The following is a 27,466-nucleotide window of genomic DNA, read 5'->3' on the forward strand; positions in this document are numbered from 1 at the left end:
CCCAGTGAGCAGCTTCAATTGCTGCAGACATGAGAGAATCCCACTGCTGCTGCACTAAGAGCTGTGGTGTGGCCGGTCTGGCTTTGTGCAGAGTGGTTGTGGACTTCTTGCCCTGTATGGAAAGTGACACTTTTGCTGTCAGCCTATATAGCCATAACATCATTTGTATTTCTTCATCACAATCTTTCTAGGGTATTTTCTCATGCTGTATTGTGTATTTCTGTGTTGTTTTTTTTTCTTTCATTTCCTGAACATCTCTAATTCTGAGTTCTTTGCTTTAAACGAAGTCTTCTGTGTAAACCATAGGACTTGCTTATAAATTCTACATAAGCCGTACATGGTGGTGAGAACTTGACTTGAGACATACTTTCTTTGGAGTCAGCGTGTATGTCTGAGGTAGTAAAACACTGAGGATGTTTAGTTGAAGTTAATTAATTTAATTAAGAAAAGAAAGTAAACTATTAGATTGGTGCATTTGTATAAATTACATTTAAGGCCAGAAAATTACTTGTAAAGTACTGAAAGCCTCATATCCAGATAAGACTAATCTCTGTATTAAATTGCTAATGCTATGGCGTTCAATATAAAGTTGTGACTGCCCTTTAATAGGAAAAAGACTTCCTTGGTTGTCTCTTTTAGCTATTAAAACATTAAATCTAAGCTGTCTGTTAATAATTTTCTGGAATCACCCATTTCAGAACTCTTACTTTTTACTTCTAATTCTTTACTGTAGCTTGTGATTTCTTCTAATATGTGTTTTTTTCCTGTCATTTACTTGCAACGCTAAATTTTCTCTCTTAATCTGGTGGTTTTATTTTTTTTAAAGCCCTGCTCTTTATAATACTTTTTCTTGGTCTGTTAAATGGCCTGTATGTTCTTTTAGCAGGGTTATTCTTTGAATGGATATTCTAAAAGACACATCGTACATGTCTGAAAAGGAACTGTGGGGTTGAAGCCCTAGATAAAATAAAAGCCTCAATATATAAAAAAAAGATTGTTAAAATGTCAAGATAATGAAAAGTCAGAAAATAAATTATGCCTATTATTAATTTTGAATTGTATTCAAACACAGAAATATGTATCATAGACAAAAGCTGATTACAGAGAGATAAAATTCAATTTTACACTAGGATAATTGTTTTATGTATTTTACATTTATTTATAAGATCAGATAAAGGCCTGGAATTCTCAATATAAATTGCAGTACGGTCCTGATGAATGCCAAGGTCAGTAAAAGGAAACCACTTGCAAAACACATTGCTACTGCAGAAAATACAACGTGAATAAAATGAAACTGATAAGCACCATCTTTCCTACTGTACATTCTTTACTTGCATTGTAATGTTACAGCTTAGAGTAGTTCTGGTTTTTCAAAGGAGTGAATAAGTATCAATGCTCTCAGCATCCTCCCATGTATTATCTGTAGCCAAATTAACATACCTTTGCTAAGTAGAGACTAATGCAAAACTTACTTGAGGTCTGTGAGTGAGAATGGAACTGTTGTCACAGCAGCACTGTGAAATTAGATTGGCCCTATTCAAATGGTCTTGCATGTGCTGGAGATGCAGTCGATGAATCCAAATGCCATGTAGATGGTGGAGCCCATGATTTAAGAGTACATTTCTGTAATAAATATCTTCCTATCAGGAAGGCTTACTTTATCCAGGATCAAATCTCTCTTATGTCTTCAAGAGAAGGAAATTTAACTATTTTTCAGACTTGACAGGACAATAAAAGGGATTCTAGATTCTCACAGAAATGACTCAGTGTTGGGTACCTCAGCTGAGCATCTAGGTCAGTTTGAACTAAAGAAGATGACACTCTCTCACAGTAACTGAATTTCAAGTCAGAATTTGAAACATGTAGATAGTGAATTGAAATGGCTGCCATTTGTGTTGCCACACACATAGCAATAAATAAGCTATTGTGTTCAGTGATGGGGTTTTTTATATATAGTATATTGGAACTTTTGAGTCCTAGGACAATAAAAACCAGAGTTCTTGACATGGCATCCGCTTCACAAAAAAGTGTTACTAGACCTGACAGGTATTTCATCAAGCTGGACATTTTTCACAAGTGTTGGCTTCCAAAACCTGTCTTCATCAGCTGCCTTTATTTGGCAGCAAGGAGCTCTGCGCTTGTTGCTTTTTACAGAGTCCAGCTTTTCTGGGCTTCTGTCAAAGTACCAGTGTCACTGAGGTCAGGAATTTGCACTATTACCGGAGTTAGATCATGTCAGAGTGTGTGGCAACAAGTAGTGACTCTACATCTATAGGGTGAGGAACTGAAGTCACTGAGCAACTCTTCTAAGTGAGTGCTTGGATTACAAATGGTCTTTTGTTTTCTTCCAAAGTTGTAAGTTTTTTATAAGCTTGTAACTTGTTCTGCTTCAGCAAAGGAAGGGCCAGTGCTGCAGGGTCAGAATCTGATCTTTGGTTTCTCAGGTAGGATTCAGGGTAAAGGGTTTTGCATGCCAAGTGGTTTAACAACTATGGAGTTCTGGTATAGTGCTTGGTTAGCTTCTGCACAGGCAGTAGCTCAGCAGCTTTCATCTGCTGGGCTGGTGATGAGATGGCTGAGGTCTGCTCCCATGTAATCAGGCCTTCTTTCCAAATGCTGAAAATTGATTAGACTGCAGAAGTACCGATACAGAAATGCAGCTACCTGTCAGAATAGAATCACCTTCTATTTTTTGATAAAATTGGATGTCATTCAGGATCGCAGTGAGGCAATTCCTGATTCAATACAATTGTGAAAGGGCAGTAATGGACCCTGTCCTCCTGTTTGTTCATGTATCCTGGAATATAAAAGAATGAAGCATCCATGAAGGATTCCTTTGTCATAAAGGTTATGGATTAGGGTGCAGTGGATGTTTCCAGAGACTGTTATTGTGGGATGTACAGTCAACCAGTTAAGGGTGTTTAAGTTAGTTTTCTGCGCTACAGCAGCATAAATGTAGGGTGATATAAATATGCCTGGGAGCAATCTTGGGCTTCTTGCTTTATGGACTCTGATGGTAGCAAGAATAAACAGAGTTTTGGGGTGTAACACTTCGCACAATGTACTGAAGGTGACTGCTGTGCAGGTGTACAAGGTAACTCTAATTAAAACAGTTTCCCCTTGAAATGTAATTTTGTTCCTCCTCTTCACTATCCAGTGGTAGACTAATATTTGTCTCCGGAATGTTTTTCCAGGATCTGAAGTGGAATTACTGTATCTGAAGGTTACTAAATATTAGGCAAAAATTATAATTCTCTTCATAGTTTAAAAGTATCTTTCATATTTCAAAAACCCTCCTGGATGTACAATTCTTTTGGCAAACATTCGCTGTCTTGCACTAGAGAGAAAACTTACTATAAATAGCATAGGCTGCATTCATAGTGAGGTTCCCCTCTAGTTGTGTCCAAATTTACCTTAAAAGTTTACAACAACTAAAAAAAATCAAACCAGGTACTTTATGGAGAACCCATTTTGTGTTACATATGACACTATCTTTCCAGTAATACAGCCATTCAGGTCATTAGAGAGGTTGGGGAAATTAAGAATTATCTCTACATCTTCAGCTCTTAAAAATCCCACATGTAATAAAAACCAGTGATGGATTTTTTAAAACTGTGTCACTGTTTAGTAATACAGAAATTATACTGTAAATAAAAGAAAAATTTTGTTCATCTTGCTATAGAAGTTCATTCAGATTAATGTTAAACTCCAGTTACAAAGAAGTGCATAAAAATTATCAGATGTTATCCAAAATGTTTGGAAGAAAACCTTTAGCTCGTCTGATTAAAGAAAAATGTGATCAGAGCATGAGTTTGCTTGTTATGGGGTCTCTGGACTTCTCAAATGTCTTGAGAAACAGGTTTTTAGGGAGGTGTCTATTAATGGATGTTTGAGTGCAGGTGGTTTTTTTTCATTCTGTCCTGAAAGCACTGTGGAAAACCTTATAAATACTGAAATACCTTTTCATTAGGTTTAGTTTATATATAGTATCTTTGATAAAAAACAATAATAATCTTACACCTCAGTAAAGTTCAGTGTGGTGAGTAAATGAAATTGAATTCACTTAACTCTTTTCAGGCAGACAGCAAGTTATGGCAAAAACAGCAACCTTTCCACAACACCTCCTTTCCCAAACCAGACTGCTCAGCAGATGCACAGTCAGCTGAAGAACTGAGTACAATGGAATACTTTCTTTGGATAAGCAGAAATAAGAACAGAAATAATTGATTAGATATCGTGGCTTTAAAGTCTGGAGGAAATTAAAAGACACATGTTGAAGACCACTGAAAGCAGTGTGAAAGGGTCATAACATACCAGAAAAATTATGCCTTTTTTTTTCCCCTTTACATTTAAGTCTGAACGTGTTAAGATTTGCCTTTCACAGTAAGGAGTAATGAAAGCACAACACTAAAAAAAATTTGCTTTAATTTATAATGAATTTTAGGAAATATTTCAGAAGACTTTCTTCTTTCTTCCTTCCTAGTTGAACTGTGAAATAGGAAGTTATTTAAGAGTTTTCTTAGTGTTATGATTAGGCACAGATGCCCTACTAGTGCACATACCTTTGTCAGGTGCTCCTTCAGCATGAAAGGGGAGATAAAACGGTGGAGCCTGCAAGTCTTGCAACTCCACAATGTCCAGGAATGTCTTCAGAATTATTCTGAGTATTTGAACTGTTGGCCAGATTTTCCCTTTTTTAAATCTTGTATTTTATTTACGCTTCTATAGCTATAAAGTCTTGATTTTTTTTTTTTATCTTTTAGTGATGCCAAGCAGTGAAATACCTAATAATCACATCTGACAAGCCTCAAAATATTCAGCACAATTATGTGCAAGAGAAAGCAGCCATCAAAATAAGCCTGGGTTTCAGAAATACTAAGAAAGGGTTTTTCTTCCTTCATCTAGTAGTGGATTTAGAACTCCTTTGCTCCACCCAGGAGTAACTGGTCTGGGGCCAATATTCATCTGCTGTCTCAGTTCTAGTGCTTTTGTAATGAAAACATGAATGTATCTTGAAGAATCAAGGAATAAGTAATGCAAGGTATTAAACTATAAGATGAACTTGCAAGAAGGAATAAAACATCCATCAGTTTCCTTTTCCAAAACAAACAAACAAAAAAAACAGCAAAAAAACCCCAAACAAATCCCCCCCAAAAAACCCTAAACAAACAAACAAACAAACAAACAAACAAAAAAAACACCACCAAACCAAAGAACCCAAAGAGAATAATTTGGCTGAAAATGGCTAGATAATCCTACATCTTGAATCTTTCTAGGATTTTTTTCTCCACTTGTCTGTGTGGAAAGAATCTGATTTTACGACTCAGAACCCCTAAGAAGTTTTTCTGTCAGTTGTGTAACCCGCAATTTATATGAAACTCTTTGTAGTTTATATTCTCAGAGTAATTCTTTAAGGCTTCTCCACTGTAAACTACGTTCATGGTTTTGGCTGAATAATGTGCTTACTAGGGGTTTAAAATGAACTTCCTTCAAAACCTAGTAAACAAACTTGGGGTTTTTAAAAAACATATTTGTCCAGCTTCTTCATTCTTTGTGTTGCATATCATTATAAATAATCAAAATATTGAAGAATGAGAATGATCTATGTATTCAAATATTAAATTTAAAAAACAAACAAAAAAACTGGACTGTTTCATTGACTGAAAAGGAGCAGAAATGACAGAGTTTTCATTATGTGTGTTCTGACATTTCTGCTAGTGTTTAAAATTGTTCTGCACCTTGCTTTGGACCACCTTTTGTAACTCAGTTTTCCCTTGTTTGTAACTTTTAACATTTTAGACAGTTGGGGTTTTTTCACAGCAGGAATTTCCTGCCTACTGGGTGAAGTTGACTTTTTTTTTTTGTAAATTTCAGCTGAGAGAAGGTTTTGGATTTTCTCCAAACAAGAGTTAAAGGATAAATATGTTGTTTTCCCTGACAAAAAAAAAAAAAAGAAAAAAAAAAAAAGAAAAGGAAAAAAAAAAAAAAAGAAAAAAAAAGGCAGTTTGATTGGTAGCCTCATACGTGAATATGTTTTGCATTGCTTACTTCAAGTTTGGCAGGGAAATTGATCCACTGTCAGAAATACCTGGTTTGTGACTGATGATCTAACTTCAGCTAATGCCTCGGGTTTTTTTTCTTTTATATTTTTTTCTTTTTGTTGCTGTTTGCTTGTTTTTCTGTGATTTTCAGCTGCCTGGCTTGCAGTCTATGGTGGCTCGCTTTAATCTTGTACCTTTCTTTGTTGGTGCAACATCAAGAAACAGTGCAGCAGTTGCTATGATGTTAAATGTTTGCAGATTTAGCCTCTTCAGTCTTTAGCTTACATTTAAATTCTGGACATTCTCAACAGAATTATTTCACTGAGGTGTCTCTGGTTCTCATTGAGTTTTGGCCCACCTCAGAATCTGATTCTTCTCTGGGAGTCCAAGATAATTTCTGAATGTGTAGCTTGTTATTTTGAATTGTACTGGTTTTCTGATTTCTTTGATACTGCAGTGAATTTCAGGGAAACATCTGGATTAATTTTCCAAAATCACTAACCTAGTAATCATACCTAAATAAGCAACTGCACATAAGGCATGCTATATATCATGCATGTTAAGCATGTTGTAAAGCACACAGTCAATGCATAAGCGCTGAAAATGCTCAGAAATGTTGTTGTTGAAGTGTAGCAAACATAAAATCATGGGATAATTTAGGTTGGAAAAGACATTTAAGATCATTAAGCCAAACCATTAATGAAGAACTGCCAAGACCACCACTAGACCATATTCCCTAGTACCTCATCTACACATCTTCTAAATACATCCAGGGATGGTGATTCCACCACTTCCCTGAGCAGCCTGTTCCAAACCTTGCCAAACCTTTCTGTGAGGAAATTTTCTCTAATATCCAATCTACAGCTTCTCTCATGTAACCTGAGACCATTTCCTCTTGACCTATTACTTTCTACTTGGAAGAAGAGACCAACTGCTGCCTCAGTACAACCTCCTTTCAGGCAGTTGGGGAGAGCAGTAAGGTCTTCTCTCAGCCTTTTTTTCTCCAGGCTAAGCATCACAGCTCCCTTAGCAGCTCCTCATAAGACTTGTGCTCTAGACCCTTCCCCAGCTTCATTGCCATTTTTGGACACATCCTGAAGTATGCTATTTCTCTGTAACTTCCACTTCTTGCTTACAAGGGTGAAGTTACTACTCATAGTCAATGAAGGTACTATGTACAGGATATAGCTGCTAAATTTTTTAAAAAAAAAAAATCAGAAGTTCAGGCGAGACTGTACGGGTTTTGAGTCAAAACGTGTGTGTTCACACCTGAGCAACACTCTGTGTTCCTATGCTTTCACTACAGTGCAAACATGGCTAAGGGAGCAATTTTGCTTGTAGTTGAAGGATAGCTTTCTCTTCAGGTAGTTATCTAAGAAAATGATAGTTCATTTGCTTGTAAAAAACAAAAAGGGCTAATGTGGAGTCGGTGGTTTTTTATTTCTCTGAGCTTTTTAGTTTGTAAAATTTCAGGTGATGTGATTCCTTTCAGCAGCTGAAGCGTACACAATAGAATTGGAGTAGTTGCATAATTTGGGTAGAACCTGTACCCTGGATATGTTGCTTTATGACAGCAGTGGAGGCGCATTTGTGTTTTCATGCTGTTTAAAAGAGCCTGACAGATACATAACTGATGCGGCTGTATTTTGCTGCAGGAAACCAACAGGCCCCTCTCAGTTCCCATGTACAGGACTGAATCTTGAAAGGTTGGCACATTTCTGACAGGCCTCTGCATGTTCAGTGCTCATAATAGTTTTTGGTCAGGCTCCAATATCCACACTGTTTGTAGCCTTTATGCTTTTTATTTTTGCTGCATTTGCTGTCAGGAAAAATGGTGCTATTTGAAGGTGCCTTGAGAAATGTGAGTTGGCTGGATGAATAAAGTTTCTCTGCTTCAGTGTGGTTTTTTTGCCTCTTTTTCTTCGTTGAGTCCATGTTCACTCTTACTTCTTTCTGTGAAGGCAGCCAAACAATTGGAATGTTTTTGGCAGAAGACATAGTTTCTGCTTAATGCTATTACTTGTATTAGTGGTTTTTGAATTTGGCACTGAGTTACTACTTCACATTTTTATGTGAATATAATTTTTTGTGATTTTATTTTTGCTTTTATGGTAAAATCTGGGTTAGTAACTTAGTTCTGTGTTAAAATAAATTATGATTTGGGGATTTGGGAATTTCAATATATTGAATATACTATACAATGAATTTTGCAAACATAAGCACTGTAGATTCATGTTTCTTGAATCATTTCCATAGTTAGCTTTGGAGCTCTTTGGTCACGGTGAAATTTTTACAAGTTTGGGGAAGGATGGATTTTGTGGGGCTTGAGGCCAGAGCTTTCAGAAGGACAGGTAAAATAACTATCAGTGGTCCATTTTTGATTTACTGAAGGGTGATGTGCAAACCAATATTTGGCATTTAGCCTAATGCCAGATCATCCAGTCATGTAGTAAACTGAAGAAAATTGGGTGCTTAAGACTAGTAGGGCTCAAAATGCTGTACGCATGCTGCTGTTGCAGATTCCTCCCTGTTGGCATTTAGCCTGTCTGCCACATGGGTGGTCTTTGGTTGTGTCTCACTGCTGTTTGGTTGTTGGTTGGTCAGGGGCTCTATTGGCCTACCCTGTAAAGCAGAAATCAACCTAGTATTTTTTCTGTTAGAGGAATTCTAGTTCTGGTGGATTTGTTTTGTTGCAATACTTAGAATAATGAAATAGGTGGGCAGGAATTGCATATGATCCAGCTCAGAATGGGGCAATCTCCAAAGTTAGATTGGGTTGATATACCCAAATGAGTTTTGCCCATATCTAGCTGTAGAGATTCTGTAATCTTTCTAAGCAGTTAACTAGTTCCAGTGACCTTCTTCACTGTGAAAAATTTTCTCTTACCCGTAACTCTGAGTTTTCTGTGTTACAGCTTGTCTCTCTCAGAAGGATCTGTCTGTCTTCTCTATATTTGCTCACAAGGCAGCTAAAACCCAATAAAATCCCTGTTTAGCCTTTTCTCCTTAAAACCAACTAACCAAACTCTTGCAAACTCCTCGTAACTCATGCCCTGCAGACCCCTAATCATCTCAAATCCCCTGCTGGACTTGTTCAGGATATCCATGAGCAGGTCAAACCGGATGCAGCCCTTCAGATGTGGCAAATACGGGGGTTTAATGACTTCCCTTTGTCTGCTGACTATGATCCTGTCAACAGAGTGTAATACACAGGTAGCCCTTACCACTATGTAGTGCTGATTCTACTAAAACATTCTTTTGGCTCCAGATAAGACAACAGCTAGTTTAAAATGCACATATTTGTTCCTATCTGTGAAGGCTACGGAAATTACTATCTGGTTGTCAAATGTTTAGAAATGGAGATCTGACTGTCTATAACAGTATATAATGTGATACATGATACTGAGTTTTAAGGCCAGTGAAGAGTTTACAACAAAACTGAAGGATGGCTAAATGATGTGGCTGTTCACATCTGATCGAAGCGTGTCATAGTTTCATTATTAGAATGAAAATAATGTTAGAGTGTCACAGAAAAAAGCTGCTTCACAGAACGCACAGTAAGATGAGAAAAACTGCAAAAAAAGGAGAGAGTCTTTGACAAGATTCTCTGCAGTTTTCTTGACATTTCAAAGAGGTGGTGGGCATGGGGAAAGGAAAAGGCATGTATTGTCAAGGAGAAGACAAAACTAAGGAAAAAGAGAAGAATCGGAGGACAAAGGACAGCTAAAATCTGGGAAAGAAGACAACAGAGCAGGCTGAAGATTGTTTAGTAAATATAATACAAATGAAGATTGTTAATGTGAAAACGAGAATATATTAGAGGGCAGAAGAGATAGGGGGCTGTTGGTGAGCTAATATGCACATAAACACTGCGTGATGCACAGAGAGAGAATTGACCTTGACGACACTTAGTTCAAGTTAGGGAGAAAAAATAAAGAGGAAAGTACCTATCTTTTATCCAACTAAGTTTAATTTAGGAATAGGGAAGACTGATTATAAACCAATAGGTTTTTTGCATTTTTTATGCCTCCTCTCGCGCCTTTGTCAAAGGCATGACAAAGCCAATAAGTGCTCTTTGGCTTACAGTATGGCTTCACTAAAAGCACCAAATCCAAATTTTGTAGGGAGAATATGAAGAAGCTGCTGCAGCAACAGAGCAAAGTTATCTGAGCCCTGTTTCTTAATGTTTTTTTTTTATTTATACCAGTTAGTTGACACCAACTGCATATGTCTTATCTCCTTTTGGGTCAAGAATCAGCAGGGAAGAAAAGCCAGGGATAACTGCTTCACTCTGCCCTCTGGGAAAGTGTTTTTATCAAGCTTCCAGATAATGAAATTACTTTTATTAGCCAAAATCTTGAAGTCTTTTAAGCAATGTGAGAGTTTATAAATTTGAACTAATAGTCGCACTGCATTCATCCACTTACAAGGTTAATCCACTTGTCTATATTTTATATTCTTTATAAAAGAAACATTATAAAATAATATTTTGCATGAACTACTTATATTTAAAAGCATATGAAAGTAATAGAATACAATACAATAAAATAAGTATCTCTGTAGTCTAAGTGTGTTTCATTTTATGACTTTGAAGTATCTAGCAGACGAGTATTATTCCACTTGTAAATTGGCTATCTCTGTTATCCTTTGACTAGTGTTTTTATAACTGTCCAAAACTAGTTTTTAACTTACTTTGAATTGCCTTAGATTTCTGATAATGCCATAAAGTTTCTTAAGATAGGGAGGAAATATGACTCTTTTCGGAGGAGTGTATCATTGAATCAAAATGTGACATCCACCTAGGCTTAGAAAACTGTCTGTTTGTTCCCTGGGGTAATGCTTTGAGATGGTAACTGGTTTTTATGTAAAGTACCCTCCTAAGTAAAGTTTTTTGGTGTAGCGTGCCCTGAGGCAAAACGTTTCAGGATATTTTAGAAGATCCTGCCAGTCTAATTAATCATATGAGAATAATGCTAAAATTCATTCTCTGTTTCCCTCTTTGAATGGTACTTCATCCCTGCAACGGTCAGTGGCCAATGTTAATTGCATCTTTAAGGGAGGGACAAAAACTGGCTTAGTGCTGTTCCAAGGAGTAGTGGGAACTGGTCTCTTGTTCCACCAGAGGTGGGATAGCCCTCTGTGTGGAAAAACTCTTCCAAGACTGGAGGATTTTTTGTGAAGAGCGGGTGAATTCGGTCGACAGCAGCAAACGTTTGCATCCTGTCACAGCAGCTAAGGCCATGATTCAGTCGTTGACTTCAGTTTCTTTCAAGGCAAGGCCAAGGAATGGGGGTTTGCATTCATTGGGTCACCATATAGAGTGGTCCCAACAGTCTTTCTGTTCCTGAGGAGGGGACTCAGTAACTGAACTCCAGCTTAGAAGACAGACTTCCTAGTCCTGCCCAAAGAGAGAAAGCACTGGCGTTAGTGTTGCTGTGGTGCTCTTGCGGGGTTGGAGTTACTGTGGGGTGCTCCTTTGTATGGCAGTTATTCTGCAGACACTCAAGAGGTTGGCTTTTTTGCCTCAGAGAGGGGAAATACTGCTACAGCTGTAATAAAAGCTGTTTGGAACTACACAAGGCTGTGTGCTTCCTATCTTGCAGATACATGTTACTTTTATATACCTCTTGTTTTTATTTAATTCCTGTGAAGTGTTTGTGTTGATGAATAATGAGAACCAGGATTGGGATACCATCTTTTTGAAAAAGCAGTTATTTTGTTTTTTCTCAAAAAATCCATTCATATTCCAAGGTACTGAAAGGCAAAGTATTTTATGGTGTTTTTGCGGAATATTTTCCTGAATGGACGAGGAAACAGTCATTCCAGTTAGCACTATGTAAAAAAGAAAAGGCAGTGCAGTGAGCTTAATTTTCCATTTTTGTCTGTCATAGACATAAATAATTCAAACACATAAGCATGGAAAGAAGTTAAGAGTTTGAAACTGGGACTTCATGAGTCTCATAGGATAATATTAGTATTTCCTGTGTGTTTCAATTTGACATTCATAAGAAAAAGGTTGGTTTTCCTGAAGTTGAACCATTTAATAGTTAATACTGTTTTTCACTGGGCTCTTATGGTAAACTAGAATGTTCATGTATTTCGTATGTATGCTTATGTAATTAAGCATCCACTAATTTCTTTCTCTTTGGAAAATATGTCTTTAAATCAGCACTCCATATATGAAGATTTAAGATTATATCATCTGTTTGTTTAAGGTAAGCATTAGGACAGGTATTATTATCTTATAATAGATTCTTAATCCCTTGTCTGTGAACTGTTGATGTTTTCATTAGAGTTAAAATATGTTGCATGTGTACAAAAAGCCTGAAATCTCAATATGTGGTCCTATCAATTTTAATTATTTGAATCGTTTGAACAGCTAATTTTTTGCTTAAGGGTACACCAATGTACCACTGAATCTGTTTTTAAAGGTTTTTTCCAGTTTAATGTCTGAATCCAAATTCATAAAGAGTTGGAAAAATGAGATGTCTGAGCTATAGGATTCACAGGGATTTCATATGAAGCCTATTTAATCAGGATAACACTGTTATTAATATTCATAAAGTCAGCTGGAACACAAATGACAGACTATGGAGCCTAAAATTTTTTACTTGTGAATTTATTAAAAGCAGCTTAAAAAATTAATGGAATTTAAGTAAAGTTGACGAAAATGAAAATCTTATGTTAGCAGAAAAAATCTATATTAGAACTTTGTCTAAGACCATCTTGCATTGATATCTTTGACAGATTTCATTGGTACTTAAAGAAGAAAGATGCATGAATGGTCATTTAAAAGGATTTAAACACATTGGCACATTAATTTTTACATGAATAATAAGTAGTTTCCAAAAGCAATTAACTTACAGTGTACAAGATTTGAATAGAAAAATAGGACTGTGACATCAAAGGGCAAAGCAAATGTGCAGTACATTTTAAACTTTTAATAATACAACTTCTTAAAATATTTTTTCTTTTTTTTTTCCACAGTAAGTAAAGTAACACCAAAGGAATTTGTGTACAGCTTGGGTTTGTTTTGAAATACACCAAGATCTGGAACAAATAAATATTTTTATGCCAAAGTGCTATTAGTAAAGGACAATGTTTTAAGGCTTTTACATTGATCAGGTGCTTCTGAATCAAGCTTTCCTACAGTTTTTCTGTGTAGAAAACTGACCACAGTGTGTGATTTTTCTCTCATACTGCTATATGCAGCATTTGGAAGCATTTCTTATTTCTGTAGATGGCAAAACAGTTAAGTCTGAGAGTCCTTTCATTATTGTACTTAACTTTTAATTTTATGTGACTGTTGCATTTTATATTCAACTGGCAGGGGCATTTTCTTTTTTATTTTCATTTACTTTCATGATGTCCTAGTAGTTACACTAGCACAAGTTGGATAAATAGTGAATAAGGAAATTAGATTTAAAATTTCCTCTAGCATTTGGGTTATGGTTTCATTTTGTATTTTCATTTTTTTTTCTCAGTCTGCCAGTACACTTTATTTTTATCACCAGCTTTTATTTCCTCTCATTATTACACAGATTGGTTATTAATAGGTTGTCTTCAAATGAAAGTAGGAATTTAGAATAATTGTATTCGATTTTTCTGATGATTCCTTGTGTGAAAACCTTAATGGCCACCGGTGATCGTTTTTGAAATGGTGACTTTTAACATTCACTGAATAATGATGGTTCAATAAGTTTTGGTTCTAAAAATACCTTATGTTCAAGGTACCTTCTGTAAAGGTACATCTTGAATGACAAGTAACTGTTGTGCACAACTCAGCTACCTATGTCAGCGTTTGTGTTCAGAGCAACCAGTTTAAATATTTAGTGCCTGGAATATTTTGTCGTTCTGTATCCTAACATTTCTTTTCAAATTATGGGGAAATTGATTGGCACACCCTAGGGAGCCCATTTATGTTTTACTTTGATCAATAGGTGACCTTAATCTGATATCAGTTTTTATTATTATTTTCTTTATGTTTAAACCAGAAAATTCCTATTAGTTAATAGAACATATTTCACCTAAGAAGACAAAGTCTGTAAAATGAGTCGCTTGACTTCAGTCATAAATTTTTCCTGTGCCATAGTCTATTATTTCCGGGAGAGGGCAGCATTTTCCTATATCAGGTACAGAAAGGCACATGCCCTGCTTAGACTGTCAATGTTTCTTGTAATTACTCCCAGTATATTTGTTGCTTGCTTATGAATTAACTTGCATTTATGGAACTAAATCATTCCAATCATTTAATTACACCTGAGGAGCTGAACTATAATTGCTTGCTTCCAGCTAGGATCTGATATGGCTTGAGCAGTATTAATTTGGTGTTTACTTTTCTGAGTGCTAAAAGCATTAAAATGATTGTGCAATGGGATTACATTTTACTAATTGCTGGCATTCATTAGCTGGGTAAATGGCGAGGAAGAATGACTGTATATTGTGGAGGGATAAAATTATGGTTTTAAATAGTATATTACTAGACACATTAAGGCCCTAAGACATGTTTTAAAATACTCCAGAGGTTATTAAATACCATATTTTCTTCATGTCTTGCTATATGAATATCTTATTAAAATACTGCAATTATTATGAACCTTTTTGTGCAATATGTAGGGAAATGGCTTCATTGACAGAAACCTATTTCTTGATATTAATAACCCTCTATATTTTCAGCTAATCCAAAAGTAAATGAGGAACTTAGGAAAAGATTGCCAACTTCAAATCAACACAGTTACACAGAATTGAAGAAGACGCGTACAGCTTCATCTGAGGGAATCTTTTAAGGGACTCAGTGTTCTGTGATATGAGGTGAACTTTTTATTTTTTGTTAAGACCTAAGCACATCAAATCCTATGCCTTTTTTTGTCATGCAGATTTATATTCAACAACAAATATGAGCTAAATATGTATTTCTTGAATATGTAGTGTTAGTGTTAGTGTTGAATCTGAGGTGTTTGTGCAAATAATTTTTTTTATAATTTTAAATATAAAAATAAAATCATCAGCTTTTTTGGTGTTGTTTGCAAAAATAATTTCTTCTTCTGCTTTATTATTTAGGATATGTGTCTTGATATAATTTGCTTGAAGTGTAAAATATCTACCTAATTTTTTTTTTTTAATCTCTTACATTTTTCAGCACAATGACAACTCTGAGTGTTTTCATAATCAAGCCACTGTGTCTTCAAGGCACATGTATCTTTTTAATAAATGTAAAAAAATGTAGCAGGGAAAACACACAAAATAAGCACAACTGCATAATTAAGGATAAAAATTGTCCTATGTACAATAGTTTTTAAAAAAGGTGATTGAGCAAGGAATATGATTTGTGGTAAGCTTGCTATGTTACCAAGATTACAAACTTATTTAGATTTCCTTGTGATACAGAGTATAATTGAATTTTTAATGCATAAGAGAGCATACATTTTAACACCCAAAATGATGCCTGGTAGGCATAACATTTTACTGTAGGTCTTATTGTGGGTTACTTCTTAAAGATCTTTGATTATAAGAGATATTGCAACTGTGTAATTAACTATAGTGTGAAGCAATATGCATGCAAATATTAGGATGCATTATTTAGCTGTTTAGAAAGACCTGAAAATTCAGAGTTGGAGGGCCACTTTACCTGTATTTTATCTAGGCAATTAAAGCAAGAGAAAGAATGCTGTAAAGTGAAGCACATGCCACCATCTGTAATAACTGCCAACGTGAACAGTCTTGCTGTCTGTAGCAGGACTGCTTGGTGTGATTTGGGCTGTGCTCAGTAGTGTGTATATCCAAGACCAGACTCTAGAAGAAGAAACTAAACTAATAAATATTTCAACAAAGGGATCACATGCAACAGAAAGCTGAACCAAACAATTATAAAAATTAGATGAGTGAAGAAAAAATATTTTACTGAGAAATATTTTTTTTGCTGACTGTTAAAGTATGCAGACTTCATTGTGCTGCTATAAATATTTAAAATCATTTGTTTTGAAAATTTTCTGTCAAATGAAGGCAAAGTATAGGTGTGTTATATTGTTTCAAGTTTATTTATCTAGAGTTTGTTTTATTTTAGCTCTGAAACCTTCAAGCAAAAATTGGACTCAGTGCCAGATCAAACAAGTTCAGGAGAACAAATGGAGAACTGGTCAAAAGGTAGGGACTTTAAAGATATTAATAAGGAACCTCAGGTGTTATACCAGTGCTAGGCAGTGACTGGAGTGTGTTTGTTCTTGCTGATATATGGCTGACTTTGGAAGAAAAGAAAAAAAGGAAAAAACCCACAACCACATACTGCCCCTTAAAAGAACTGGAGTAACAGGAGAGCAGCTGCATGAATATAAAGCTTCACCTTTATTTTCTGGATTATTGAAACTGTTTTTGTGTAACTTTCAGAAGTCTTGTTTTAATTCTTAGTCTGTACATTGCACTTTACTTCCCAACCTTTTTTTTTTTTTTTTTAATTGTTAACAATAAATCTGAAAGTATGTCTTAAAGTAATTTTCTTGGCTATTCATTCCTGGCTTGGGTATGATTAAGCCATCTACTAATATTAATGATTTTCTCATTAGTAGCTCAGCTGAAATTAGACAGTAAGGTAAGGCTTGGAGGTAAAGGTGACCTTGGTTAACTTGGGGCTTCCCCAGTTGATGGAGTTTTCATCTTCATCAGGATGCAAGTATTTTTTGTATTTTTAGTTGGTTGACCAGACACAATTGTTCAGAGATAACGTTCTTCTATGTTTCATGACAGAAACCTAAGAGGAAAAAAAACCCACTGAATTTGAGATTACATTACATGACTGACTGACTTTGTAGGAGAGACTTTTCAGAAGTGGCTTGTGACTAGATTGTGACATGTAGAAGGAAGAAAGAGGAAGACATAAAAAAGAGACCCTCACTTTAGGACGGATTTTTGCTACTAAGTGACTGTATAGGTTAAAAAATCCAAAATGGAATAGGTGTATCAACATCACAATTTCCCTCTATATCAGAGCCTCATAGCTTCTTGTATATTTCCTTTTTTTGAGTTTTATACTTTGTATTCTCTCTCAAAAGATACTAAATGTCAAGTTTCTCATGGAGAGTCTGTTTAGAAAAAAGAGGAAATGCTTCATTTTGTAGATGATGCTTTTCTTTCATATATGAAGGAATATCTGCCTATGTTATTCTGTAAAATAAACTACTTGTAAACCCCTTTTAATTTATGGAATTTCGAGCTGTTATGAAGTTCAAAAGTTTTTGAATCATGTACTCTGTAAATAAAAATAGTCATGGTGGTGTAAGTTAGCGGAGAATTGTATTCTGACAATTTAAATGTGTAATGGCTTAATCAGGTTTAGTGTTTTTAGACCTTTAGGGGTCAGCATACCCTAAGAATGGTTCAAAAGGTTAAGTTTTCCAAAGTAGGCAAATGAAACTGATTCTCTGTGAAATAGTTTCTTCTAATTGCAAGAAATTATGTTCTGCTGCTGCTCAGGGATACTTTTAAAACTGAATAGTTACTGAGTTTCATGTGTATTATTTTTCTGATGCATTAAGTTAATATTTTGTGCTGTTTAGACAGCTGTTTCTTCCAAGCTAACATTTATGGATTCATGTATCCAATAAAAGTTGTAATATAAACAAAAGTTACATTTATACAGTTTTCTTTAGCATAATCATAAGTCATTTAATTCTTTGTGCTTTTGCTCCTAGGGAAGTTAGAAAAAGGGATTATGGGTAAATCTATCATCACAATGGTGTGGATGAGGAATTTTTTCTTAGAATTTGGGTACTAACAGCTAAATTGCATTCACTTATCATAAAGATAATAGGTCGATTTCAGCAGCATAATGTTCGATATGTGCCCTTGGTAGATACTCCGGTGCATTTTCTCATTGTATTACTTAATCACAGCAACTTTTCATTTTCTGTGTAAATGTGTGTGTTGAGGAGTGTACTATTGTGTGACCTGTTTGCCCTGCCACCTTTGTATCTTTCCTTTGGCAGTTGGTACTGTACTGTATTTAGATGTTCCTTTCTTGTAACTTGGAAGTTTAAAAGCTGGGTTTAGAATAACCCTAAAATGATGTATTCAAATTTTTTAATAGAATACTGGAATATTGGAGATTATATTATCTGTCAACACATAAGGATGGTAATGCAAATACGAGATTAAATTTATGAAAATGATGAAAATTCAGTCAAGCAATGAGAATTTTAAAATTTAGAAAAAAACAGACAGAGAAGTGGTAGGTTTATGGCGGTTATGTGGGATAATGTGTAACCTGTTAATAGATGTTATAAAATAAAATACTTGAAAGAAAGGTAGTGTTTAAGAGGCGTGTATCTGAAGTGTTTGATAGGTGAGATTTTCTTTTAACTTTCCGAGTTCTTTGGAGTATAGTATCCCTGTGTGGCTTTAAGACTGCCACTGTTCTGTTCTATTAGGAAGAGTTAAAGAACAGTTTGTGTGCAAGGCTTGTTATTTTGTGTTTGTATCTAGTTTAAATGTACTCTTTCTCTTGTTTTTAATAGAGGGTAATGCCTTTTTTCATTTCCCTTTAAGGATACTTGAAAGAAAGTACCAGGAACACTGGCAGCAAACCAGTGAGGACTGTGCCACTTAGAAATGAAAAATATTCAAGATCCAAGCTAGAAAGCCTAGAATAGTATTCAGTTACAAAAATAAACTTGTATTGGCAAATAGGTGCATATCTTTGCATTGCAGTGATGGTGGGTGTGGGGAAGCACATTGCGTTGGGGTAGAGTTGTTACTTCAGTAGTGTTTCCATGCATGATGGGAACTATGAAAACATTAATACTGTGAAAACACTAGGGAACCTGAAATTGGGTGGTTTGTCTTCTTATATGTACATTTAGGACTTGATATGGCTGTTTTTCAGAAGCATTAACAGGATAAGAAAGTGGTGAGTGTGATGATGCTTGAGTTAAATTTGTGTCTTATTTGACTCAGGTACCATATTTGAATAGATGCAGCTATACTTCTATATTATATAGTCTTTAACTATTGTAATGTTTTTGCTTATGTCATATATATGAGCATCCATGCTTTAAGGACGGGGCAGAAATTAGGAGAAGTCTTAGAATTTTAAGTACTGTTTGGTCTGTTTTGAAAACAAAATGAGACTTTTGCTGACTCCAGAATTAAAAGCTTTGTATAATTTTTATTTTTAAATTCCTAAGACAAGTTAATGGATTTATTTTTTTTAAATGGCAAAGTTGTTTGCTTTTTTAAAAAGTGGTTATTATGTTTTTCAAGCCATTACCTGAAGCATATATTGAAATGTCAATGAACCAACTTCATTTCTCAGAATTTGATGGCAACTTTAGTTATGGTCCATATAGATGCTTTCCATGTAACTTCAAAAGAGTGCTTGCAGCTTGTAAATATACTTTAAAATTGTGTGTCTGAAAAGTAGTTCAGAGGAGACTGGCTTTAAAGAGATGTGATAATGTAGATTGGAACAGAACTGCAGAATCAGGTTGTGCAAGGAAATTTGTAATGGAGGTCTTTTATCTGGTGGTGAGCCGTAGGTTTTGGGGGTGTTTTAAATGCATGGTAATTGAGGAAATATAGTCATATGCAAAGGTTAAGTAAAACAAATCATCCTTTTGTGTAACATTGATTATCTTATTAGATGTAGAAAACTCTTCTAGTTGTTGTAATGGTTTTAATGTATTTTTTGTGGATTTGTTTTTGCAATAGTAATTACAAAGACTTTTTGGTCTGGAATTTCTATTGTGTGATTTTGGCACACACAAACATTAATAGATAAAAAAAGCAATATGGCAATGTAAAGACTTTTCATCTAATGCTCTAGTTGGGTAAAAAAGCAGCTAATGGTAAAGGTGCTGCTGCCCGTTTCTCCAGAATATACCCGCTGCAGCTGTAACACAAAAGTAAATCTAAAGCCCCTCTTTCAAGGCTGTAGCGGAGGCAAAATTAAGCATACTTGTCATAGTGAAGTCTCTTTCTTCTTTTACATGCCTCAACAGGAGATCCTGTGAGCCTGTCCTCTCTCTCCTACCATCTTTTAGCAACAAAGTGCTGTTTACTTGGGGAAGAAAGAAGGCCTGGATATTGCAAGGGTGGTTTGTATGCTGAAAAAATCTACATATTATGCAGAGAGGCAGCATCCTCTACACCCATGTGGCTCAGCTGATCAGTGTCTTCAATGCGTGCTGTTCTTTCAGCATCAAACTCACTGTGTGCTGTCAGAGATCCCCTTGCAAAGTGCCAAGTGTAGTTGCAGATTTCTCTGAATGATGTAAAAGGCTGAAAAGAGGCTGAGAGGATCAACTTTCATGAGTAAAACCTAGGAAAAGTGGCTAGTAACTGCTGAGCAACACTAAGCATGGAAGATGAAGAAAACCTCTTCTATGGAAGAAGAAGAAATAGTGTGACGTAACTTAGAAAATAAGAATGAGCTAATGATAACTGAAAAATCATCCAATACCACTTGGTCTTTCCTGTAAATATAATCATCCCTTCATGGATTTAAATTCTCATCTCTTCTTTTTCCATTCCATTTCTTTCCTTGTACATTTTGAGTGGTAGAATACAGCACATTTTAGCCAGACTGCATGCAGAAAGACTTCTCATAAGAAGCACAACTAGATATTCAGCATTTGCCTGACTCACTGCAGTGTTGCGAATATGATTTTGTTGCACCCTTTATGTTACCCTCAAAATGTGTAGGGCCTTATCTGCACTGAGGGCTGCAAGCACTAAGGATGGGGAGAATGCACACCTTGAAGTATTGCACTTTGAATCTTAAGTGTGTAAAGTATGAGTGCAGCTAACTTCAGAATATCTTGAAATGTACTTCAGAGAGAACAGCACTTACTACCACAGTAATTTTTAAGTAGTGCTTCAGAAGGAGCTTTAGAAGACCTTGCACAAGTGCAAGAGGAATTTGGTTATTTTCTTCTTTAGAAACCTTCATTACTTCTATTTTTGTAACAGTTCGAATGACGCTTAAGTTCAGAGCAAAAATATTTAAAAATTATTATAAAAAGGTTCTTCAGGGAATGCATTGCTGACTCTCATTTGTGAGTTCACCTGCATCTTTAGTAGAACACTACTGGAGTAAAGGGTGAGGGGGCAAGCTGTCTTATGGCTGCTTTATGCAGAGTGATCTTTTATGTCAGACACCTAAAACTGAAATAGTTTTCTTTATTTCTAAGGCTGCAGTTTCCTGGGATTTTGTTTAGAACTCTGAATTCAGCAAAGCCTTAATTGTTTGTGTGTGGTAAGGGAAGTTGAGTACATTTGGATAAGAGAATTTTTGCTGTAATTAATGGGCATTGGGAAACATGACCCTGCCTAGATAAAAGAGAGTTCTGGATCATTAAGATTTAGATAATGGAAGGGGTTATATGTTAAAAGCAATTGTCTGATATGACAATAGCAAAAGACAAATGGGGTGGGAGGGTTTACTTTGTTTTTGGTTGGTTTAGAAAATATAAACACAGCGTGCTTAGTAAAACTGCAGCAGACACTATGTTTGGAAATTATGTAATGACTCCATATAGGCTGTAATGATATCCTGAAACCCTGTATTTAAACTAACCTGAATTACAATGAGAGATAAACAGAATATTTACCCATCCCTTATGAGCTGCTGCTGATATGTAAATTTATTCTTCTACTTTGCACAAATATACTTTTGAGCTACTGCTTAAACACTTCAAGGTCCTTAGCCAAACAGTTTTAATGATGCCTCCAGTATTATGAAAGTGTGACATTTGATGAATGCCTTGTATAGTTGTGATATCAGGGAAAATGTAAACAAAAAACGCACATCAAGTCATCGTGCAACACCTAGATAATTTATAATTTTACTGTTTATATCCATCTTGACATTTTTTATCTGCCAAAGGCAGGTTTCATTTGGAATCTTAATCTGAGATTTATTTGGTGGATCTGGAAATCATAGCTAGAGTTCCCACAGGAAATGGTCCATCTACCAACAGATTAAATGGCAGTCCTGCAGTTGTTAAGGGAGCTCTGCATTTAACACACATGCATACTCATTCAGTCAGCACTGTGGAGAAAAATTAAAGTAGTAACCCAGGTTTAGGAACAATGTAGCTAAAAAGTCCCATATTTGCTGAATGACAAAGGGTTATATAGCAGCATTTCATTTTATTATTCGTGCTTGAATTTCTTGTTTGCTTTGTTGAGTCTGCTGACGAATACTAATAAATGCCTGCAACAATCCAGACGAGAGATGCCTGGCAACAAAGCTATGCGGTGGACCTCCCTGATCTTCTCCAGTTCACAACCTGACCTTTTGAAAAATTGGCTGGGCTAAGCTGCAGAATTTGGGTGTAATGGTTATTGTTAACTCCAGCTTTAGGATTTATTAATTTGTGTGATCAAGACTTACCTATACTTCAAAGTTTCAAAAGACCAAACACAATCATCCATCCATTAGAACTGACATTGTGTTTCAGTGAATCCCACTTAGTATCTGCCTAGAGATTCTGCTGTTTTGATGCATTCGGAATATAAAAATGCTTTTTCAACTGTGAGACCAATCCAGTGAAAATCTGGTGTCTTCTCAGAGTCTAATATTTTAAAATAACAATATGTTAATGAATTGCAAACGGAGAGTGGAATGCCAAAGGAAATGTCTGATATTTACACATTAATAAATGCATCACGATTAACTGCAGTGAATACCAAAATAATGATTGGCCACGTATTTTAAAGACCGAGTTGCATATTTCTATTTTAAATATTCAGCAGTTTGTACACAATTGCTGTTTAGATGCAGAAGAGGAGGACAAAAGACTTAGTGAGAGAGAAAGGCAAGGGAGCATCACTACTAAAATAATCAGAATCCTTGGAGAATTGTAAAAAATTGCCTTTGCTAGAATAATTCCCAACTGTTCTTAATCTCCTTCTCAAATTATTTCTTTATGAAGGGTGCTGCCAGGGTTCCACACAAGTACAGGTGAATGCTGAAGCATTCAAAATAACACAGATGTTCCCCAACTTGCATTGCTAAAACAGAATTGACAGTTCTCTTTAGATTCCTTTAAGGAGTAAAAAAACCCAAACCGTTAAACTTATGAGTTTTGTCTGTATTTTAGCAGACAAAATATTTTCAAGCCTCTTTTTTTTTTTATATGTATGTGTTATGGGATATAGAGCAAGCAAAAACAGTAATGCGTAATATAGCTTTGGTTATTGTTATTGCATTTGAAGATAACTTTCTCAACAAAGTTGTAATAAGATTATGTTTTTCTCTTTGTTCAGTTTTTTCAACAACTTAAATGCTTAGCTGTTGCCAGAGATCAAGTATTTGAATTGCATTGTTGTGTTCACCTGACTGACTTCTAAAGCAGTTTTAATTGTTTGGAAGTTCTTTGCATTAGAATGATACTAAATGTAATTTAAAAAAGGTCGTTTCATTTATTCTGCCTAACATTGAAATTACAGGAAGTTTGTTTATGTTGTACATTGAACATCTGTCTTCCAACATACAAATACTGTAACCTAACCTGTCATGTGAATTAAAATTATATTCATAAAGAAGTGTCAAAGGATACTATTTTAGTTACTTAAAAATAGTCTTAATTTTTTGATTGTATGATGGTTTTTAGCCATTCATACGTAAAGTGGTATTTTTTTCTTGAAGTACAGTAGATATTAGTTTCTAAAATGTCTCTGACAGAAAAGAGTAGAATTTGACATCTCTGAGCAGGAGAAAAGAGCAAGGAGGGTCATCAGTGAGGTAGAACAGGTTCCAAGATGTAATGTAGATCCAGCACCTTCGACTTGCGCAGTTTTACTTTCTGACATGGTGTCATGGTTTAGAAATGGTATTCCCCAGTTTAGCACTCCCACTAAAACCACGTGCAGCTCCCCCACCCCTCCTCCAACTGGAGCCACAAAAGGTGGCTGATGGTAGGTTCAGAGAAAAGCAAATTACTGGGAACAGCAATGAGATAAGAAAACGAACAGTAACAGCAAAAATACTAATGACAGAGGATATTCAGAAACAATTCAGGAGAAGAGCACACACCACTGCACACTCAGTAATAGACCACCCTTTCCCCCCCAATAATGGTCGATACTGGGTGACTCCAACACATTTTCTGGACCAGAAGGCACTGTTTTCCCAGAAAGGAGTCCTCATGACATGGGGTGGTATAGAATAATGTCTGTGTCCCGGCCATCTCCCCTCCTGGCTACTACAAAAATTAACCCTGTCATTTCTGGAACCAGAACATTTTCCGCCTGATAATCCAAAATTTTTGCCTTCAGGCCTGTTAGTGATGATTTCCAAAATCCCTGGGCAATTGGGGTTTCCAGTTCAAGCCCACTCAGGACTGCTGACACTCAAAGAACAGAGCCTTCTGAGAGACCAGGAAAGGTATCCAGCAGTCTATTTTCTTCTGTCTCCACAGCAGCTCTCCCAAAAGCCCGATGATGCTCTTTTGTGCCCTTGAAGTACCCTTCCTGAGGTAATAGGGATCACGCCCTGCCCCTTCCTCCTATTCTGTGGGCCTGTTTCCTCTTTATTCCTCACTAAGTGAACTGATTTGGTCTTATATTTCTTCTTCTGTATAGGAGCAACTGCTACTGGCATGGGTTGTTCCCCTGGTTCAGCTGCAATTTGAGAGGCCGTGGTGCCTGTAGGTCTGCTTTCCTACTCCTCCCCTGGAGGGTGTTCTCTAGTATTGAACTGTGTCCAGTAAAGAGTAGCTAGGGCCCAGCACACTGTAATAAATTGCGCCTCTCTGGAATTGCCACAGCATTTTCCTTGCAGTGCAGTATTCTGTCAACTTAAACAGGGTCTTGTATTTGTTCAGGGGTGAACTGCCAAATCATTGGGGCAGAGAATTTTCCCAAAAACTGGCCCATTCTCTCCCACATTCTATGCTACTCATGACCATCCACGCTCAGGACAGATCTCTGAATGACCTCCCAAGAAATCCCTGCCCTGACTCTAAATATGGTGTAGACTGCATTGAGGAGACATGGCAGACGTAGCAACAAGAATATGCTTGTATTAGCATCCAGCAGGAATTCAAAATTCTCAAAAGCTGTTTTAACAGGTCTGAAGGAGGAAAAGTGAGCGAAAAGCCAGGGAAAGTTATCCCTCCTGTTCTTCCCACAGGCTGGGTATAACTGTTAATGGACTCACAGAGCTAGTGCCTGAGTAAGGATAGGAGAGAAACACTGAATGCACCTCCCAAATTACCTTCATTCTCCTTGATGTTTTCATGTCATAAGCTGATATCCCACAGTACAGGAACAAAGGAATCCTGATCCCTCACCCTGCTCTGAAAAAGATCATTGTGAGGAGCAAATATGGGAATATAAATGTGGTTATATATACACACCCATTTGAACAGCTCAAGCGACATTGTGACCACTGGCTCTGGACCTAATACAACAAATGCTTCCATCAAATTTGTTTCCAACCTGCTCTGGGCAGATCTGTTGAATCTCAACCCATCATGCTTCATGCTGGACTCCAATTACAGCTGTCTTGGTTTAGGAATGGTATTCTCCAATTAATTCCTCCATTAGAACCGTATGCCACTCCCTCTCTGCCCTCCAATTTGAGGCACGAAAATCAAAGATCATGGGTTGAGATAAGAGCAATTTACTGGGTACAGCAATGAGATAAGAAACTGAACAGTAACAGCAACAATACTAATGATAGAGGGAATAAGAAATGATTCACACAGAAACCACACCCCCAATCCCCCAACCACCCCTTCCCTGAAATAGGCAATACCAGACAGCTCCCTCTGCCACATTTTCTGGCCCAGAAGGAACCCCTTCTCCGCAGAAGAGAGTGCTTTTCCCTGCCCCGGCAATGATATGAGTTGGTATACAGTAACTTCCGTGTCCTGGCAATGCGCCCTCCTGTCTACTGCAGAAATAAATTCTGTCCTGTATGGAACCAGGACACATAGCTTTTTCAGTGACCTCGATGCAGTTACTTCTTCACTCTGTGCCTTAGCCTCAATGGCTTTAAAATGACTGTCACAGCACTTATGCATCTCCTAAAAAATATCTGTGAGAGTTTCCGTAAAAATGTACTTTCCAAAGCTTATTTCAATGAACATCTGTGTATCTTAAAGTGAGAGGAGATATCCTATCTCAGAGATAAATCCAGGACCTTTATGAGTAAGAGTTACTTAAAAGCAAGTTGATAGTCCCCATTCTTTGGAGCTGACCCACATACTCTCTGCAGAGCCCATGGTCGTATCGTGTTGGGGCACCAAATGAAAAATGCATCTGTGTGGTGATTTCCTCTTTGTTACTGCCAAGTGTTTGACAGGTAATGCATCGTACTCTGGCTGGGCAGAGCACAGAGAAATAAAAGGAATTAACTTTGTATTACAAATCTACTCTGAGCTCAGTCTTTGCTTGTTATCAGGTTCCTGTGACTGCCATTCTTCCATGCTACAGAAGTGATATTTAGTGAGATCTTAGAGTCCTACTGAATAATCATCTTGAAGCTTGCTCGGTTTTCTTTAAACATTAGAAAAAATGCATCATGAAGGGATAGCCATTTGCTCTTAGTTGCAGATTACTTGGTCTCAGTATACTACACTGCACTGAAGGGGTCTAAATAGTTGCTGACATAAGTATATCTGTAGTTAGTCCAAAGAAAATAAAGCTTCACTTTTTTATGTTGTTTGTTTTGGAGAAAGCGTGTATTACAGACCTTGTGTTTTCATACTGACCTTTTGTAATTGTTCTCCAGAAACAGGAATAACTTTCTTGAAAATTAGGTACAGCACTTTTTCTTAAGATTAACTCTGAAAAATTTTTCATAGATTGTAGAAAAGGTAACAGTGAGGAAATGAGTCAAAAGTAATGACTACCTTTGACATATTCATGTAAATCATGGATATTGCATCTATGTTAGCTCAAATATGAGTGCAAAAGGAAAACACAGGCATTCTGAAAATGCGTAAGACTTAAACCAACACTTATCACTAATGCCAGACAATAGGATCAGATTTCTTCCACCAGACTAATTTTCTTTCTTTGCATATTTATGCCTATAAAAACCTTGAATTTTGGTTTCTACTCATTTTGAGGATTTATGCCTTTTAATCATTCAGTAAAGGGTAAACTGTTGAACAGTCTGAGTCTTTCACAGTCATTCTGTTCGGTAGAAGTTCCAATAGTTAAATAGCTGAGTGAATGAATGTTTGTCTTTTGACAAAATGGTCAGCTCGTAATTTTCAGCTCAAAAAGGAATATTCGCCCCCAGTACTAATTTCATTTGCAGAGCTTGAAAAGTTAGTGGCCATCAGGCTAAGTTTTTAGTCTTATTGTGGTAGGAAAAATTTAGATAATTGGAAAGCCAATAGTAAAGAATAGCAGTTAGTCCAGTGAAAATGAAGGTGAAGTTCTAAAGTAATGCTTTTGCATGCATAATTATTGCAGCA

The 27,466-nt window shown here is 36.3% G+C and overlaps 1 protein-coding gene across 3 annotated transcripts in view; it reads left to right on the plus strand.

The window, feature by feature from the left end:
• The window catches only part of MIPOL1 (mirror-image polydactyly 1), a 183,186-nt gene that overhangs the window by 14,899 nt on the left and 140,821 nt on the right, over window positions 1–27,466 (plus strand). For 2 of the 3 annotated variants that reach the window (XM_066188454.1, XM_066188456.1), the window contains exons 2-4: window positions 12,211–12,256; window positions 14,718–14,852; window positions 16,105–16,184. In XM_066188454.1, coding sequence (XP_066044551.1) covers window positions 14,848–14,852; window positions 16,105–16,184 — 85 coding nt within the window. In that variant the 5' untranslated portion in view covers window positions 12,211–12,256; window positions 14,718–14,847. The remainder of the gene's footprint in view (window positions 1–12,210; window positions 12,257–14,717; window positions 14,853–16,104; window positions 16,185–27,466) is intronic. The other variant, XM_066188455.1, reaches the window with a different exon arrangement.

The sequence above is a fragment of the Chamaea fasciata genome, unplaced genomic scaffold (assembly GCF_029207755.1).
Source record: "Chamaea fasciata isolate MVZ Bird 193981 ecotype frontalis unplaced genomic scaffold, bChaFas1.0.hap1 SCAF_7, whole genome shotgun sequence".
NCBI classification, from domain to species: Eukaryota; Metazoa; Chordata; class Aves; order Passeriformes; family Sylviidae; genus Chamaea; species Chamaea fasciata.